Source organism: Perkinsus marinus, assembly GCF_000006405.1.
Source record: "Perkinsus marinus ATCC 50983 genomic scaffold scf_1104296941224, whole genome shotgun sequence".
NCBI lineage: Eukaryota > Perkinsozoa > Perkinsida > Perkinsidae > Perkinsus > Perkinsus marinus.
In genome coordinates, this window is record NW_003212599.1 from 8,686 (window position 1) to 22,038 (window position 13,353).

Consider the following 13,353-nt stretch of genomic DNA (forward strand, 5'->3'; position numbering starts at 1 on the left):
CCCCTCTCGTAGAGATTGATTGTACTACGCCATATTACCTTGGAGTGGTGGTGGCATAGCCGCCCCTCTCGTAGAGATTGATTGTACTACGCCATATTACCTTGGAGTGGTGGTGGCATAGCCGCCCCTCTCGTAGAGATTGATTGTACTACGCCATATTACCTTGGAGTGGTGGTGGCATAGCCGCCGGAGTGGTGGTGGCATAGCCGCCCCTCTCGTAGAGATTGATTGTACTACGCCATATTACCTTGGAGTGGTGGTGGCATAGCCGCCCCTCTCGTAGAGATTGATTGTACTACGCCATATTACCTTGGAGTGGTGGTGGCATAGCCGCCCCTCTCGTAGAGATTGATTGTACTACGCCATATTACCTTGGAGTGGTGGTGGCATAGCCGCCCCTCTCGTAGAGATTGATTGTACTACGCCATATTACCTTGGAGTGGTGGTGGCATAGCCGCCCCTCTCGTAGAGATTGATTGTACTACGCCATATTACCTTGGAGTGGTGGTGGCATAGCCGCCCCTCTCGTAGAGATTGATTGTACTACGCCATATTACCTTGGAGTGGTGGTGGCATAGCCGCCCCTCTCGTAGAGATTGATTGTACTACGCCATATTACCTTGGAGTGGTGGTGGCATAGCCGCCCCTCTCGTAGAGATTGATTGTACTACGCCATATTACCTTGGAGTGGTGGTGGCATAGCCGCCCCTCTCGTAGAGATTGATTGTACTACGCCATATTACCTTGGAGTGGTGGTGGCATAGCCGCCCCTCTCGTAGAGATTGATTGTACTACGCCATATTACCTTGGAGTGGTGGTGGCATAGCCGCCCCTCTCGTAGAGATTGATTGTACTACGCCATATTACCTTGGAGTGGTGGTGGCATAGCCGCCCCTCTCGTAGAGATTGATTGTACTACGCCATATTACCTTGGAGTGGTGGTGGCATAGCCGCCCCTCTCGTAGAGATTGATTGTACTACGCCATATTACCTTGGAGTGGTGGTGGCATAGCCGCCCCTCTCGTAGAGATTGATTGTACTACGCCATATTACCTTGGAGTGGTGGTGGCATAGCCGCCCCTCTCGTAGAGATTGATTGTACTACGCCATATTACCTTGGAGTGGTGGTGGCATAGCCGCCCTTCTCATGCAGATTGATCCAATCTATACTAACAGCTAAGCTTGGTATCTAAACAGCAGGATACCCTCCCAAACATAACATCACTTTCTCATGGCCATATCAGACGCCACTTCACGGTAATTTGCATCCATCGTGCACCCGCATAGATCCTCATTGTGTGTCCATGATACCACCACTCTCCATACTTATTGTCAATGGCATGGTCTCATGGACTTTTCTATACTGTTCGAGCAGGCCATTGAAAATATCTTCAGTTTTGCTGCATATGATGCAGACCTCTAGATGCGGCAAGTTCACTAACTTCTGCTAGTCGTACCACTCTCAACTCGAACGCAACAGCGACCATCAGCTATGAAACAACGCAAGCGTTGTGCTACTTGAATGGCGCGGGGGTTAGATCAATCTTATAACGAATCCATGAAGTACTTCTTCACCAACAAAAATTGAAGTACCGACTCACCACGTGTACGTCACAGATCAGTCGTCACTTCACACCAACAGATTATCGAAGCTCCCAGTGGTTTATGATTATGACTCGCTGGAATACTCGAGCCCTTACAGAGGAAGGACAACAATAGCTACTATTGGAAACGGCTACTAAGGCGATGCGTCGCCACCGCGATTCGTAGTAATGGGCAACCAAGGGAGAGAGAAAGAGAAGGAAGGAGATAATTTACTCTGGCCAGCATTGCTGCATTAACCAGACTATTGCGAGCTTCTCAGAGTTCGCGACAATAGAGGATACAGTATCAGAAGAACAGGAGGAATGAGAGAGCCCAAGAAAGCATGCAGCTAGGATGTGTACGTCGAGAGCTGTGTATAACGTAGCGTCATCCTCAGTGATCCGCCTCAGGAAGGACCCTCATTGAATCCACAGTAACAATATCATCGCTTGGCTGTCGGTCATACAGGGAACCGCTGCCGACTAGATCTTCAGCAGTAGCAATCAAATCGAGTAACTTCTTTTTGTCACCATCATCGTAGGCGACAGCAGCCTCCTCATAAAGCTCACTGAGAAGTGTCAAATTACGGGCCCGACGAATGTCAGCGGCGGATGCCTTCTCGAGACTCATATTCTGAATCAGATTGGCAGACATTTCGTTGAGATGCCGTCGTTGACCTTCCAACAAAGAAGGGTCTTGGTCTTCAAAGATCGGCAGGGGATCACAGTCGCCTCGAAGAGGGGTGAGGCCGAGGGCGTTTGCCGTTGTTGGCATTTTACCGCAATGCATCGGCGCAAGGCGCGCACGAATAACCGCAAAGGAATACAAACTACGAGATTGAGAACATGTTCACAATTCTCGAAGTCACGATACTATTCGGAGTTGGACTGTCGAACGATTATCGATGTGTAAAAAATACCGCTTCTGTTCCTGATAGCTCCGACGATTTACCATATTATTGTTGTGCCTGTTACTGGGCAACACAACTAGTAGCCAGACTTCAGTGGATAGCGTAGTCGAACTTCACAACAAGGGCAGACCTTCGTGGAAGGGCAGCCGAGTGAGAAGGATCAAAAAGGAGTTGTAACTCTACTTATCCTTAGTTCATGATCACACAGTGCGCATACGTGCATAGCGCGATCGATGGCGAGCGAATATAAGTGATCAGACGATAACGATTACAAGGGCGAGCGCGTAGGGCGCGATCCCTACATTATCGACCATACACCACGCTGCTTTTGGTAGAGGACTCCCCAAAGAGGAGACATCCTTTGTGGTCTATTAGTTAGCCCAGACTCCCTCGCCTCCTCCGACTGCCTATGGGGGCCGGGTCGTGGTCAACTTAGCCGTGTGTTATAGGCATCGATGCTCCTTTGCCATTATCGAGTCGATAGTGGCGTAGTTCTCAGTCTGATGTTATTCATGCATGAAGGGCCGAGTCTGGATGATGCGCACGGTGTTGCTTCACTAACTGAAGACGTGGTTAGATGTTCTATCATATTGTCGTGGAGGCTAATGCAAATTGTATCATGCCATTGTGATTTATTTCTTCTTGTTGTGTTACACGACTCGAACACCCTCACACATCGGATAGGAAATTCTCGCTGGTTAAGATGAACGTTAACGCGTGATCTACGATGTTAGCTGCGCAAATTACATATGTTCCGCACTTCTACCAAAATACGTGAGGCGCGTAGACAAGGATGGATGCCATCTGTCGCATTCTGCGCCGCATGTTACTGTCCTCAGTGAGAACTCCTCACGTTTCCATGGTCTCCAAGTCTCACGAGGAAGAGTGGATGGCAGCACCGTTGAAGTGTGTCCCCATATCTGATGAGGATGAAGTATGTTCCGCTGTCTGCCCTGTATCCAAGGCGGAACGTAGTATAATACTATGGAATACAACTGGGCTTAGAGCTTCATTGTCAGTCGGCTATAAATGACATAACGCACGTGGACGTAGTACGACGTTGGTTATCATCTATGTGTGTATTCGTCGGAGTTCGTCTAATGAGTTGTTTCCCGCTAGACTAATTCATAGGCATATATAGTTGAGTAAAACTGTCCAGGGCTGATCTGCATCATTTAAAGTGTGAATATCTGAGCGAGGCTAAAGTCATTAGAACATGACTTGTTTAAGAGATTTGTAATGGGAGTAAATCAACACGCGGCTGAAAGTAGTCTGAAACGCTGTTTTCGTCGAAGTAGGAGCTGTCTCTCGGAGTTTTCGTCAGCTCTACAAACTCCTGGTATAATTAGCCCAGCCTCGAACAGATATTCACACTCTAAATAGTCCAGATTAGCACTGAACAATTTTATCTGGCGGAACTGTACTAGGATGTTTCAGCAGCGCCTGCTGAGCTCATTTCTGCAGCTTCCGGATACAGTATGGCTCTCCAGTGGCGATTACGAGAAGTCATCCGTGAACGCTGCTTAAAAGTTCAGCCCGAGCATGTAGGTAGGACTTCCGGAGGTGGGAATCAACTCATGCAGTATGGGTCTTCGTCTATTCGGATGCTCCGAGTAACCATAATCGTAATTTACGACTGTGGTTAGTGAATAACCGACACATGACTAAGTACCGATCATATGATCTTGTTTCTCATCACAGTAGTGTTGATGTTGCGTTGACTAGTAAGTGATGGCTGATCGGAGGAGTAAACGACAGGGAGCCTCATTCTGATAGAGCTCTCAGCTGTGCTCCGATAATCACCTTCGAACACAGCCGGAACTGCGTATTGAGCAGATACGATCCGTCAGATTGATTTAATCACACTTGTGGGATGTCCGATTTCGACGTCATCGAGTGTGTACGATTAGAGATGGCGCGTCTAGAGGATGACTCCACGATGATAGGTATTGCCGAAGGTCGTGCTTTGTGGTAATCTCTCTTGTGCTAGAGTGTCTGCTGGAGGGAATACTTACGCTGCCTGCTTCTCTGATGGCGCCGATATCATATATGATACGAGAGTACTACGGTCAAGGATGTGTCTGGATTCGTGTGTAGCATTGACACAGTCGCTGTCCACTGTGGGGACGGGAATGGACTTCAGCGAGGCCTAGGCTCCTTCTATAGTGAAGGCTGGCTGTTATAATTTGTACACTTGTTCGACTAGCTGAATATCAAGTAGTTTGCAAAACTATTTTTTATGGAAGAAAATCCATTTCGAGTTTGATAAGTAGACTAGACTAATGTTTCTCGCTATTGCCGCGATGTAGAAGCTCCATCGATGATCAGGTATTGTCGGAGTACAATAAGCGGCTACGAAAGCAACTCCCTAGGCTGTCTGAAGTTGATTAAGGCACTCTATGAGCATCCCGCTGCTGCTATTGGAGATGTCGTACAACCACAAGGTAGAACCGGCGACTGTTTTACTATGTACCGTCCTCGCGTGAAGTTGACTATGACTCCGTCATATGGCTCTAATGAGCTCTGAAGTAGGTACGTCCGGTGCCACTCTATTACCACAGAACAAAGTCCCTTCACTCAAGGAGTGCCTAGTCGACATATTAGAGGATTGTATAGTAGGAGTGTATCATAATGCAAGGGTAATATGCCCTCTGTGAGCGTCGATCCTGGGACCTTCTGATGTATCAGACACCCGATGTAGCACAGAACATCTACCTGTCTATATGCTGGTGGAGAGACTCCCAAGCTTTCGGAGAGGAAACCCCTCTCATTGAGGCAGCGATACGTAGCCGCTTACTCCCACTATCATCATCATACCCATTCTTACTCGGTCCTAGATACGATGAACGCACTCAGAAAATGTGCTCCATCAGCTGCGTTGGTGTCGGACTCGTGCGCTCTCGAATCGGCGATAGATCTGGTTCTCTCAGTGAGCTGCGGGTATTGGAGAGATTGCCTCATCTGTATGTACTCAGGACGGTTCAATGGCAGGAGTGCCTCCTGTGGCTGAGCTACGGAAGGCCGATAGTGATATGGACTCTCTGATGACGGCGCTGGAGACTTTCGTGAGGAGCGGTGAGTCCTAAGGGACGGTCATGTCTGACTGCACTGTGCAATACTCAGGGTCAACACCAGAGCAAATTGTTGAGGGCATGAATGCTGAGCAACTCGAGAAGCTATGTAGAGCCCATGTAAGTGCGGAAACTCGACATTGATCTGGATGGTATGAACCTCATCTCCTCAGATGAGCATCACCGAGCTGCTTGTCGCTCTAGATGCGCGGCATAAGGCTTTGATGGACAAGTGCCGAGCATTGAACTTAGAGGTAACCAAGCTGGTGTTGGGGTGATAGAGGTGGCGTTTGGTCTCAGATCAACTTTGTGGACAAGTTCTTGCAAATGAAGGTAGAAGATGTGTCGTCTCCATCGAATTCAGAAGGCACTACGGCTGATTCTTGATGAGACGATTACCTCCTGTTTGTGCCATGTTGAGTTTTAGTGACGGGCTGGTAGTAGAACTCGTGGCAACTCCTTCCTCCCTCATAAAAGGTACGGAGTAGTGCTAGCTATGGGTGCTCCCACATTCTCACAACGTATCAGCCCTATGCCGCGTTATCCATAACTGATACTTTCATCATTTGGTCACCGACGCCGTATAATAGGGATCAGCATCGATCAGATGGTGTTGGAAGAAGAGCGGAAACTCGATACATAGGAGCTTCAGAGTCAGCTATGGGTCTCCTTTCTCAAAGGGCAACTCCTCATTGTCTTCTTATGTTGACACAACTTGTTGGCTATACTGTTCAATGGCAATGCGTTTCAGTTGGAGACGTTGGCCCTGACAGCAGGAACTGCTATTCTCTAATCGACGTACAGGAGACTGCAGATCAGTTGAGGCATGAGACTTGACGCTGGTCACACGTCGTATTTTGCAGTAGTGCGCGGTCCTTTGTCATCGTCTCTCGCGTTCTACAAGTCATTCTAGGCAATCCGAGCATGAACAGGGTATAGGTCAACAACGCGCGCGGTGCAGTACGCAACAGAACAACGTGCGCTCGCTCGCCGCCAAATCTCGAACGTACTGATTCCACCCTAGCCAGCACACTCAGTGCTCGTCATTAAAGTAATCCGACGTACCATAACCGCTGTCTCTCACACTGAGCTCGATGGCACTATTGAGTCTTAGCAATCCATGGAATATGATGGTGCTATCCACACGACGTACTATCGACACCATCGTACTAATGGTCTTCTGCATTCTTGAAGGGACTCTTGCCTCTATTGATGACGACTCTAAGGTTCTGACGGCAGATAATGAGTTCATTGCGCACAGTGAGTTTGGGGGCTTCCTCGAAAAGGAGGTCAGGGCTGATCTCTCGCTAACACAACTTTGCTTGGCCTTCGGATGAATCACAACTAATGTAAGAAGGAACAGGATTTATGGTTAGTAGTAGACTCGGACAACCATCGTGTTGAGCAATCACACCACAGGCACATGCCGTCGTCGTGTACGAGCAAAGGGGGAGTTGCCTAATGGCGATTTTGTGATGGTGACCTACATCCGCTGAACTGCGGACAAAAATGTTGCTGAGAAAAAGGGCCAAGCTCAGATCGATATTGGACAGCAGAAACCGACTCATTATGTACAGCTGTTTCTTCGCCCAAGTAAGGACTGGTGAAGTAGTGGCACCGAGGCGCACTACAGCGTAGGGATCTCTATTGATTCAGATTCCATCCTTACAGGACCGTCTATATAATAGTCGACAAGAAGGTTATGGAAAGCGTTGAGGAGCTGCCAGAAGTGACGGAGCTCCGTCTCCCGAGAGAAGTTGGTTACTGTCTACTTGACAAGGACTTATTCTCGGCTTTTACTGCAAAGGTTATCAAAACATTCGACACTCGATGGAAGGGAACGCATTCATCTAAATTGAGGACGCGGGTGAACGTAAGGGATGAAGAATACGCTTGGGTAGTCGTAAGATTATAATATGGAACGACGAGCGTCCTCTCGAATGCTTTTTGTAGGACATTACGGCGGTATTCCGAATCAGCCTCATCATGACGGCCGAGAGTCTGGAAATTGATTCTAGATAATTCCGCTACACTCAATTCAACACTCCTGCTGCTCCGAATTATCGACCTTAGTGTATAGCACGGTCGGGTGCTGTCCACGTGGGAGTCCCCCGACTCTTCCTAGTCAAGTTCGGGGTAGATTCTCATACTTAGAGAGCTCCGGATACTCAAAGAATTTAAGGGAAGCCTCAGTGCGCCTCCTGTTGGTTGTGTACTGAAATCCCGTTTTACAGGTCCCTCTTACCCCACTTTCGAGATTGCACCTAATGGTGTCCGTATCGATGTCAGCTGACATCGTCAGAATTCGCCTGCGTCAGACTGACACTAGGCCGATCGCAGGCAAACTTCACGGTTCCATAAATCATGTAGCCATCTGCTCGAAAAACGTCAGTCTGTTTTGAAATACGCAACACACCTTCCAGAACAACTACGGAGCAATTATGACAGAGTATTGACTTCTCGAAAGCTGCCCGGATGGGAATGCATCAACTCCTCTCAGTTTTGAATAGCCAAACCAAACGATCGAGAGGTCGGCAACGACAACACCAACTAGACACTTGATTGTCAAGGGGTCGCCGAAGAATAGATAGCCAGCAGAGAGAACCAAGCAGATTTCACCATTGCATAGTACATTGTAGGAAATGGGTGACGCCTCGGAGATTATGATGTAAATAGTTGCGCTGATAACAAGACTGAGAACACAAGAAAAGGCCACGAGCAAAATGGCAGGAAATGACGGAGTGTAAGCCAAAAGTTGAGAGACATCTTCGACTAAGGGCATGATCATAAATAGCAGTATCGCGGAAATTAGAGATTGGGAGTGTAGGAGCTGTAGTGGTCTGCAGTCCGATTGCCTCAACGTTACATAAATCAACACTTGATACAGAGATGCACAAATGATAGTAAGCAAACCCCAGAGAGTGCCGAACGCGTTGAAGTTGAAGCTAGAGACTGTAGCTAGCGTCATGCCGATGACCATTGAGAAGAGAGCAATGCCTTGACCAGAGGGTATAGCGATGGTATAGAGGAGGCTGTGCATTATCAAGATGGCCGGCGTGACCAAGACCTTGCTCATCTCGTAAACGCCAGAATCGTTGCTGCCCAAGGAGAGACTGTTGAATACCACAAAACCACAGAAAGCCAGCGAAACTGGTAGGGCTTTATGGAAAGGGAGTGACTCTCCTCGAATGATTCCTTTCCGAGATGCGAACTCAAACGTGAAGAAAATGAACAAGTTGCTGACGACTGTGAGTAGAGTAGTCCATTTGAAGCCTTCGAGAAACGCTAGTTTGTTGACCCAAGCCACTAGTAGTGAACAACTATAGTGTAGAAGCATCATGGCTATCACATAGCGCAGCGACAAACCCGGTGAAGACCGCGTTTTCGGTGGTAGCATTTAACAGGGGACACACCACAGGAGAATTCTGGCAAAACGTTAACGAGCTCGAAGAACTAGTGCGAGGCAAATGTTTAGACAGCAAATGCATGATCGTTATGAAGTAACTGGAAATGTACGATGCCTGGATTTACTTCGCGTGGTTTCGGCTGGACCAACGAGAGTACTCCCTGATCCCAATTCATTGGGACATCGTCATTGTACTGGGCTCCTATATAACTCAACCCACAATAGATCAATATTCTGATATTAAATCCCGCAAACAATATTGCAGCGATGATGATAACAACGACGATAACGACAGCAACGAAGACAACGACAGAAATGATGATAACAAGAATGCTTGAGCATAAAAGAATTAGCCATTCAGTCACGAACTAAATGTAAACGTCAGTTCCTATTGACTTTCGCAGCTCGAGAGGAATGCATGGAAGACGATTATTTTCAAGACTCGTTATTTCAAGTTATCAAGTTGTTATGTTTTTATTTCATCGCTGGGACTCAAGTGCATCACTGCTTGCTGTCATCTGCAATTAGTTGTGAATCTGGTTTTTGTCGAGCAATAACAGCAGCGTAAACACGACGATAGTAGGGTAACATAAGCAAACAACAGACAGCACCCACAATGCATAAGCCTATGAGCACGTAGTAGTAATAGTCATAATGGGCGCCGACAACTGACTCATGAGGATGGTCGAGATCGAAGTTGGGAAGCCACGGAGAGGCGACTTGGAAGAGTACTGCCGATAGACTGTTAGCAATTGCCATGAAACATAGGTTAACAGCTGAGGCAACGGCCTTGAGCTCTGGCGGGGCGTGCGTGAAGGCAACTTCATAGCTCGTCGAGATGAGGAAAATTTCACCAGCAGCTATCAGGGAGAACTGAGGGATCTGCCACCAGATAGAGACGGTGAATAAAGGCTCAGCCATGACAACATACTCCACAATTAGAGCAGAAACCAGAGCCAACCCACCCAGTAGTGAACCAATACAGAATCGCCCCAACACTGGTGGCATCTTACCATGTCTACGCAGCCAGGGATAGAGCACTCTGTCCACCAAAACAGAGACCACTACGACTGCTATAGGATCCACGTTCTGCATCAGAGCCGCTGGCATATCCCAACCGAAAGTGTTACGGTCCATCTTAAATCCTTGAGTGAGGAATGCAGTAGTCATGTTATTGTATGCCATGTTGAAAGGGATAATTAGAGCAAATAATGGTAGTAAATAAAAGAATACTTTCGTGTCCTCAATAAAATCATCTTTAAATTTTCCTCCCTGGCTTTCCTTGTTCTTGTTTACAGAGCACCGAGCAATGGAAAATGCCGTTACCTTACATACCTCTAACACAGCAGATCCTTGCGGCTTAGCCTTAACATAGCGATTCATGAAATCGCCCAGAACGAATACTATAGTAGCCACCACAAAGAAGGCTAATGGGAAGGCAAAGCTAGCCGTGAAATTAACTTGCTGCAGCAAAATTGGTGTGACGATTCCTCCAATAATGGCACCCAAATTAATAGAAGCATAGAAATAAGTGAAAAATCGCGTAATCAACTCTTTGTGTTCCTCCGGGTGCATTTGCTGCGCACCCATAACATTAACGCAGCTTTTGATACCACCAGCGCCGACCGTGATGAGCCCCAACAGTGAGAGATGTATCATCCAAGGCTCGCTGATTGACCGAACTGATGAGAGGGTGAGAATAATTAGGCCCAGCATATAGAGGAGCGAGAAGCCAAGAATAGTGAAGTAGACTCCTGTAAAAGTGTCAGCCAGAATACCTCCCAGAAGTGGCGTTACATACAGCACAGCATTGAAGGTAGAGATGTACGAGTCGGCTTGCGTATCCGGATAGTTAAGATACTCCTTGAGGAAGAGCTGCAGGTTGGGAGTAAGGCCATAAAACGCCAATCTCTCACAGAATTCTTGCATTAGTATGAATATGCAAGCGACCCATATAGGATTCTCGAAGTAGTGATAAGTGTTGCCGGTACGATCAGTCCACGAGTAAGGTTTCTCGGATGGCATGCTGAAACCCGTAGGAAATAAACCTATGAGACAATACAGTTAGACAAATACTAGCCACCATAGTGCTCGACTCTGTGTACTAGTTCAGACTCATTTCCGGTCGATCGCGGCAGTCCCACCAAGAGGAAGTCTCCTGATCATTATCACACAATAACTTCCTCTCCCAAGCGGGTCACCCGTACTCGAAACAATGATATACGCTACCTATACATACGCTAGCAGGATACATGCTAGCATACGCCGACCTCGGCAAGTGACGCTTGGAGAAGGGAGGCTCAGCATAATACAGCAACAACGAACACAAACACCCCCAACATTGCTGAGTCAACAGGAGGAAGCAAGAATCCGCGATCTGCGTTTAGAGATCTCCACACACACGAAGGTCAATATTTCCCACCTACGCCGCGCTAGCCGAAAAACGTGGAGGGCACAGCGCATAATCATTTTAACGAGGTAAGATTGGAAATATGAACGTTGCGAATACGTATGACATACGTTGTATGTCGCATCATACGCTATCGCCCTAGCCAGTTGTAAGTTACGACTGGTAGTCCTCAAATCACCAGAGTTAGTGTCGAGGGTCGAAACATAAAATGCGTCCATGATTGTTGCACGCAAGTACACTGAGCACTGGAAGAGACAGAATGAGGCTGGCCCGCACAATAAGGCCACAGACCACTGCTCACGAGCGATCGTCCATAAGTGATCATAGTTATAGTTCTGATCATTGATTAGCGCTGACAGTTGATGCCACTGATGCCTGAAGGGACGAATCGCAGGTGAGGTCCCTCTCAGGAGCAGGTATATGTGTGCGTGAGTTTGTGGGCGTGTTGAATGACGACTTACGCCGCTACGCCTTACGTGAAGTCATCCCACATTCTCCATGCTAACCTCCTCGCGTATCCACTCATTTCATAAGGCTGCAAGCCTTAGCCCTCCTCAGCGACTCTACCGAAGACGGCTGACAAACCATAAGGCTTATTGATCTGTTCAGCTCCACTACTCCGGAAGGCCTCCGTATTAGCCTTCACGTAGTACTTGTGAGTAAATACGAACTGGTACACTGGTGTAAGTGAGATTACCTCGAATGGGATATACGACTTAGTCGTCCTCATTCCACCCCATAAGCTCCTGCATAGCGTACTTACCACTGTATCAGCTTCGCCAGTTTAAACGCCTTCCTGATTCATCTCAATTCGAATTTAGTGTCCACATGATTCAGTATGAGCTCCACAACAAGCCTATATAGTGGAGATAAACTCATTACGACCCCGATGAGAACCACAAGCGTCACGAGCGCACATACCCTACCCAATCCATGGAGCTCCTACTTCATACCCGGACAGCTTCATCGGAAAGAATATGCTTGGTGTGATCAGTGACACCTGTCATACATCCTACAGCCAATACCGCACCATCGGATACTCTCAACGCTGCCGTAACGAACTCGGATGAGAATTCCAACTGCCCACAGGAACCCCGTCGCAGAGGATTTGGCCGTCACAACTAAACTGAACAACAACAACAACAATCAGAAATCATCTGAGCCTCCTCCCCACGAAATTCAGATCTCGGATTCTTCGAGAGTGGGGTTTACGTGATCAGCTAGATCCCTCCCGAGAGGCTTTCCCACGGAAGCCCATCCAGCTCTGTTGTTCCTCATACAGAAGTTTCCCAGGACAAATCGGTACTATCATCTAATACTAATAACACGGCACCTTCGAAAGCGCAGAAGAGACGTTGGTAATGTGATTCGAGATACTACAGAGCGAAGACCTTCCTACTAACTTGGGAGTCAGGCCTCCACACATACTCATACTCTCCAGTACCTACCAGCAACGCACAATGAAAAACATATCACGACACCGCTGCACCAGGGGAACATCCCCACCAAAAAACTATGTTTGTCTAGTTGGTACCAAAACAAACTGAACCATTTCGAGTATGCGGACAGAGTATCATGCCATTTTGCCGCATACACTAATGCATACTATGCTCACGACTATCCAATAGCGTCCTATTACGTTTGGCGAAAAGGCCGAGCTGTAGAGACCTCAGCTTGAGAGTAAACCGAGGACCTATCTCCTGTAGGGCGCATCTATCATCCTTATCAGTATTCTCTAGATCCCGAAAGACGTACCTAAGAGACCATCCTCATCATCATCATAGCCACATAGGTATGCATGAATAAAGATACTGTAGTGCCCCTAGGAAAATGGTACCCATCCGCTGACCGCGCGCCACAAATAAACCAATACTACCGGTAATGGCGGAGATACAAAGTCCCGTTGGTTGTGGAAGCACGACTCTCCGACCTTAAGTCAGCTGGATCGCACTGATCATCACTGCTCATCTCG

The 13,353-nt window shown here is 47.6% G+C and overlaps 6 protein-coding genes across 6 annotated transcripts; 2 read left to right on the top strand and 4 right to left on the bottom strand.

Moving 5' to 3' along the window:
* Positions 1 to 1,488: 1,488 nt before the first annotated feature.
* Positions 1,489 to 2,667, bottom strand: Pmar_PMAR002142 (hypothetical protein). The gene has a single exon (XM_002781852.1). It carries the CDS (start codon positions 2,371 to 2,373, stop codon positions 1,978 to 1,980), a length of 396 nt encoding a protein of 131 aa, XP_002781898.1. The 5' UTR covers positions 2,374 to 2,667; the 3' UTR covers positions 1,489 to 1,977.
* A 686-nt stretch (positions 2,668 to 3,353) lies between these two features.
* Pmar_PMAR002143 (hypothetical protein) lies at positions 3,354 to 4,885 on the top strand (the record flags this gene model as incomplete). Its single annotated transcript, XM_002781853.1, has 4 exons — positions 3,354 to 3,465; positions 3,959 to 4,038; positions 4,441 to 4,554; positions 4,823 to 4,885. 4 exons carry the CDS (start codon positions 3,354 to 3,356, stop codon positions 4,883 to 4,885), a joined length of 369 nt encoding a protein of 122 aa, XP_002781899.1.
* Positions 4,886 to 5,001: 116 nt separating this feature from the next.
* Positions 5,002 to 5,952, top strand: Pmar_PMAR002144 (hypothetical protein; the record flags this gene model as incomplete). Its single annotated transcript, XM_002781854.1, has 7 exons — positions 5,002 to 5,133; positions 5,183 to 5,279; positions 5,332 to 5,423; positions 5,470 to 5,569; positions 5,618 to 5,685; positions 5,739 to 5,819; positions 5,866 to 5,952. The coding sequence occupies 7 exons, from the start codon at positions 5,002 to 5,004 to the stop codon at positions 5,950 to 5,952; spliced, it is 657 nt and encodes a 218-aa protein (XP_002781900.1).
* Positions 5,953 to 9,228: 3,276 nt separating this feature from the next.
* On the bottom strand, positions 9,229 to 10,996 carry Pmar_PMAR002145 (Inner membrane transporter, putative; the record flags this gene model as incomplete). The annotated part of the gene is made up of 1 exon (XM_002781855.1): positions 9,229 to 10,996. The coding sequence occupies one exon, from the start codon at positions 10,994 to 10,996 to the stop codon at positions 9,473 to 9,475; it is 1,524 nt and encodes a 507-aa protein (XP_002781901.1). The 3' UTR covers positions 9,229 to 9,472.
* A 929-nt stretch (positions 10,997 to 11,925) lies between these two features.
* On the bottom strand, positions 11,926 to 12,659 carry Pmar_PMAR002146 (hypothetical protein; the record flags this gene model as incomplete). The annotated part of the gene is made up of 3 exons (XM_002781856.1): positions 11,926 to 12,127; positions 12,308 to 12,381; positions 12,594 to 12,659. The coding sequence occupies 3 exons, from the start codon at positions 12,657 to 12,659 to the stop codon at positions 11,926 to 11,928; spliced, it is 342 nt and encodes a 113-aa protein (XP_002781902.1).
* A 98-nt stretch (positions 12,660 to 12,757) lies between these two features.
* Pmar_PMAR002147 (U3 small nucleolar ribonucleoprotein imp4, putative) lies at positions 12,758 to 13,349 on the bottom strand (the record flags this gene model as incomplete). Its single annotated transcript, XM_002781857.1, has 3 exons — positions 12,758 to 12,825; positions 13,021 to 13,136; positions 13,258 to 13,349. 3 exons carry the CDS (start codon positions 13,347 to 13,349, stop codon positions 12,758 to 12,760), a joined length of 276 nt encoding a protein of 91 aa, XP_002781903.1.
* Between the last annotated feature and the right edge of the window lie 4 nt (positions 13,350 to 13,353).

Excerpts from the sequence above, each read along its gene's own strand:
- Pmar_PMAR002142 (XM_002781852.1), bottom strand. The coding sequence starts at position 2,373 with ATGCATTGCGGTAAAATGCCAACAACGGCAAACGCCCTCGGCCTCACC.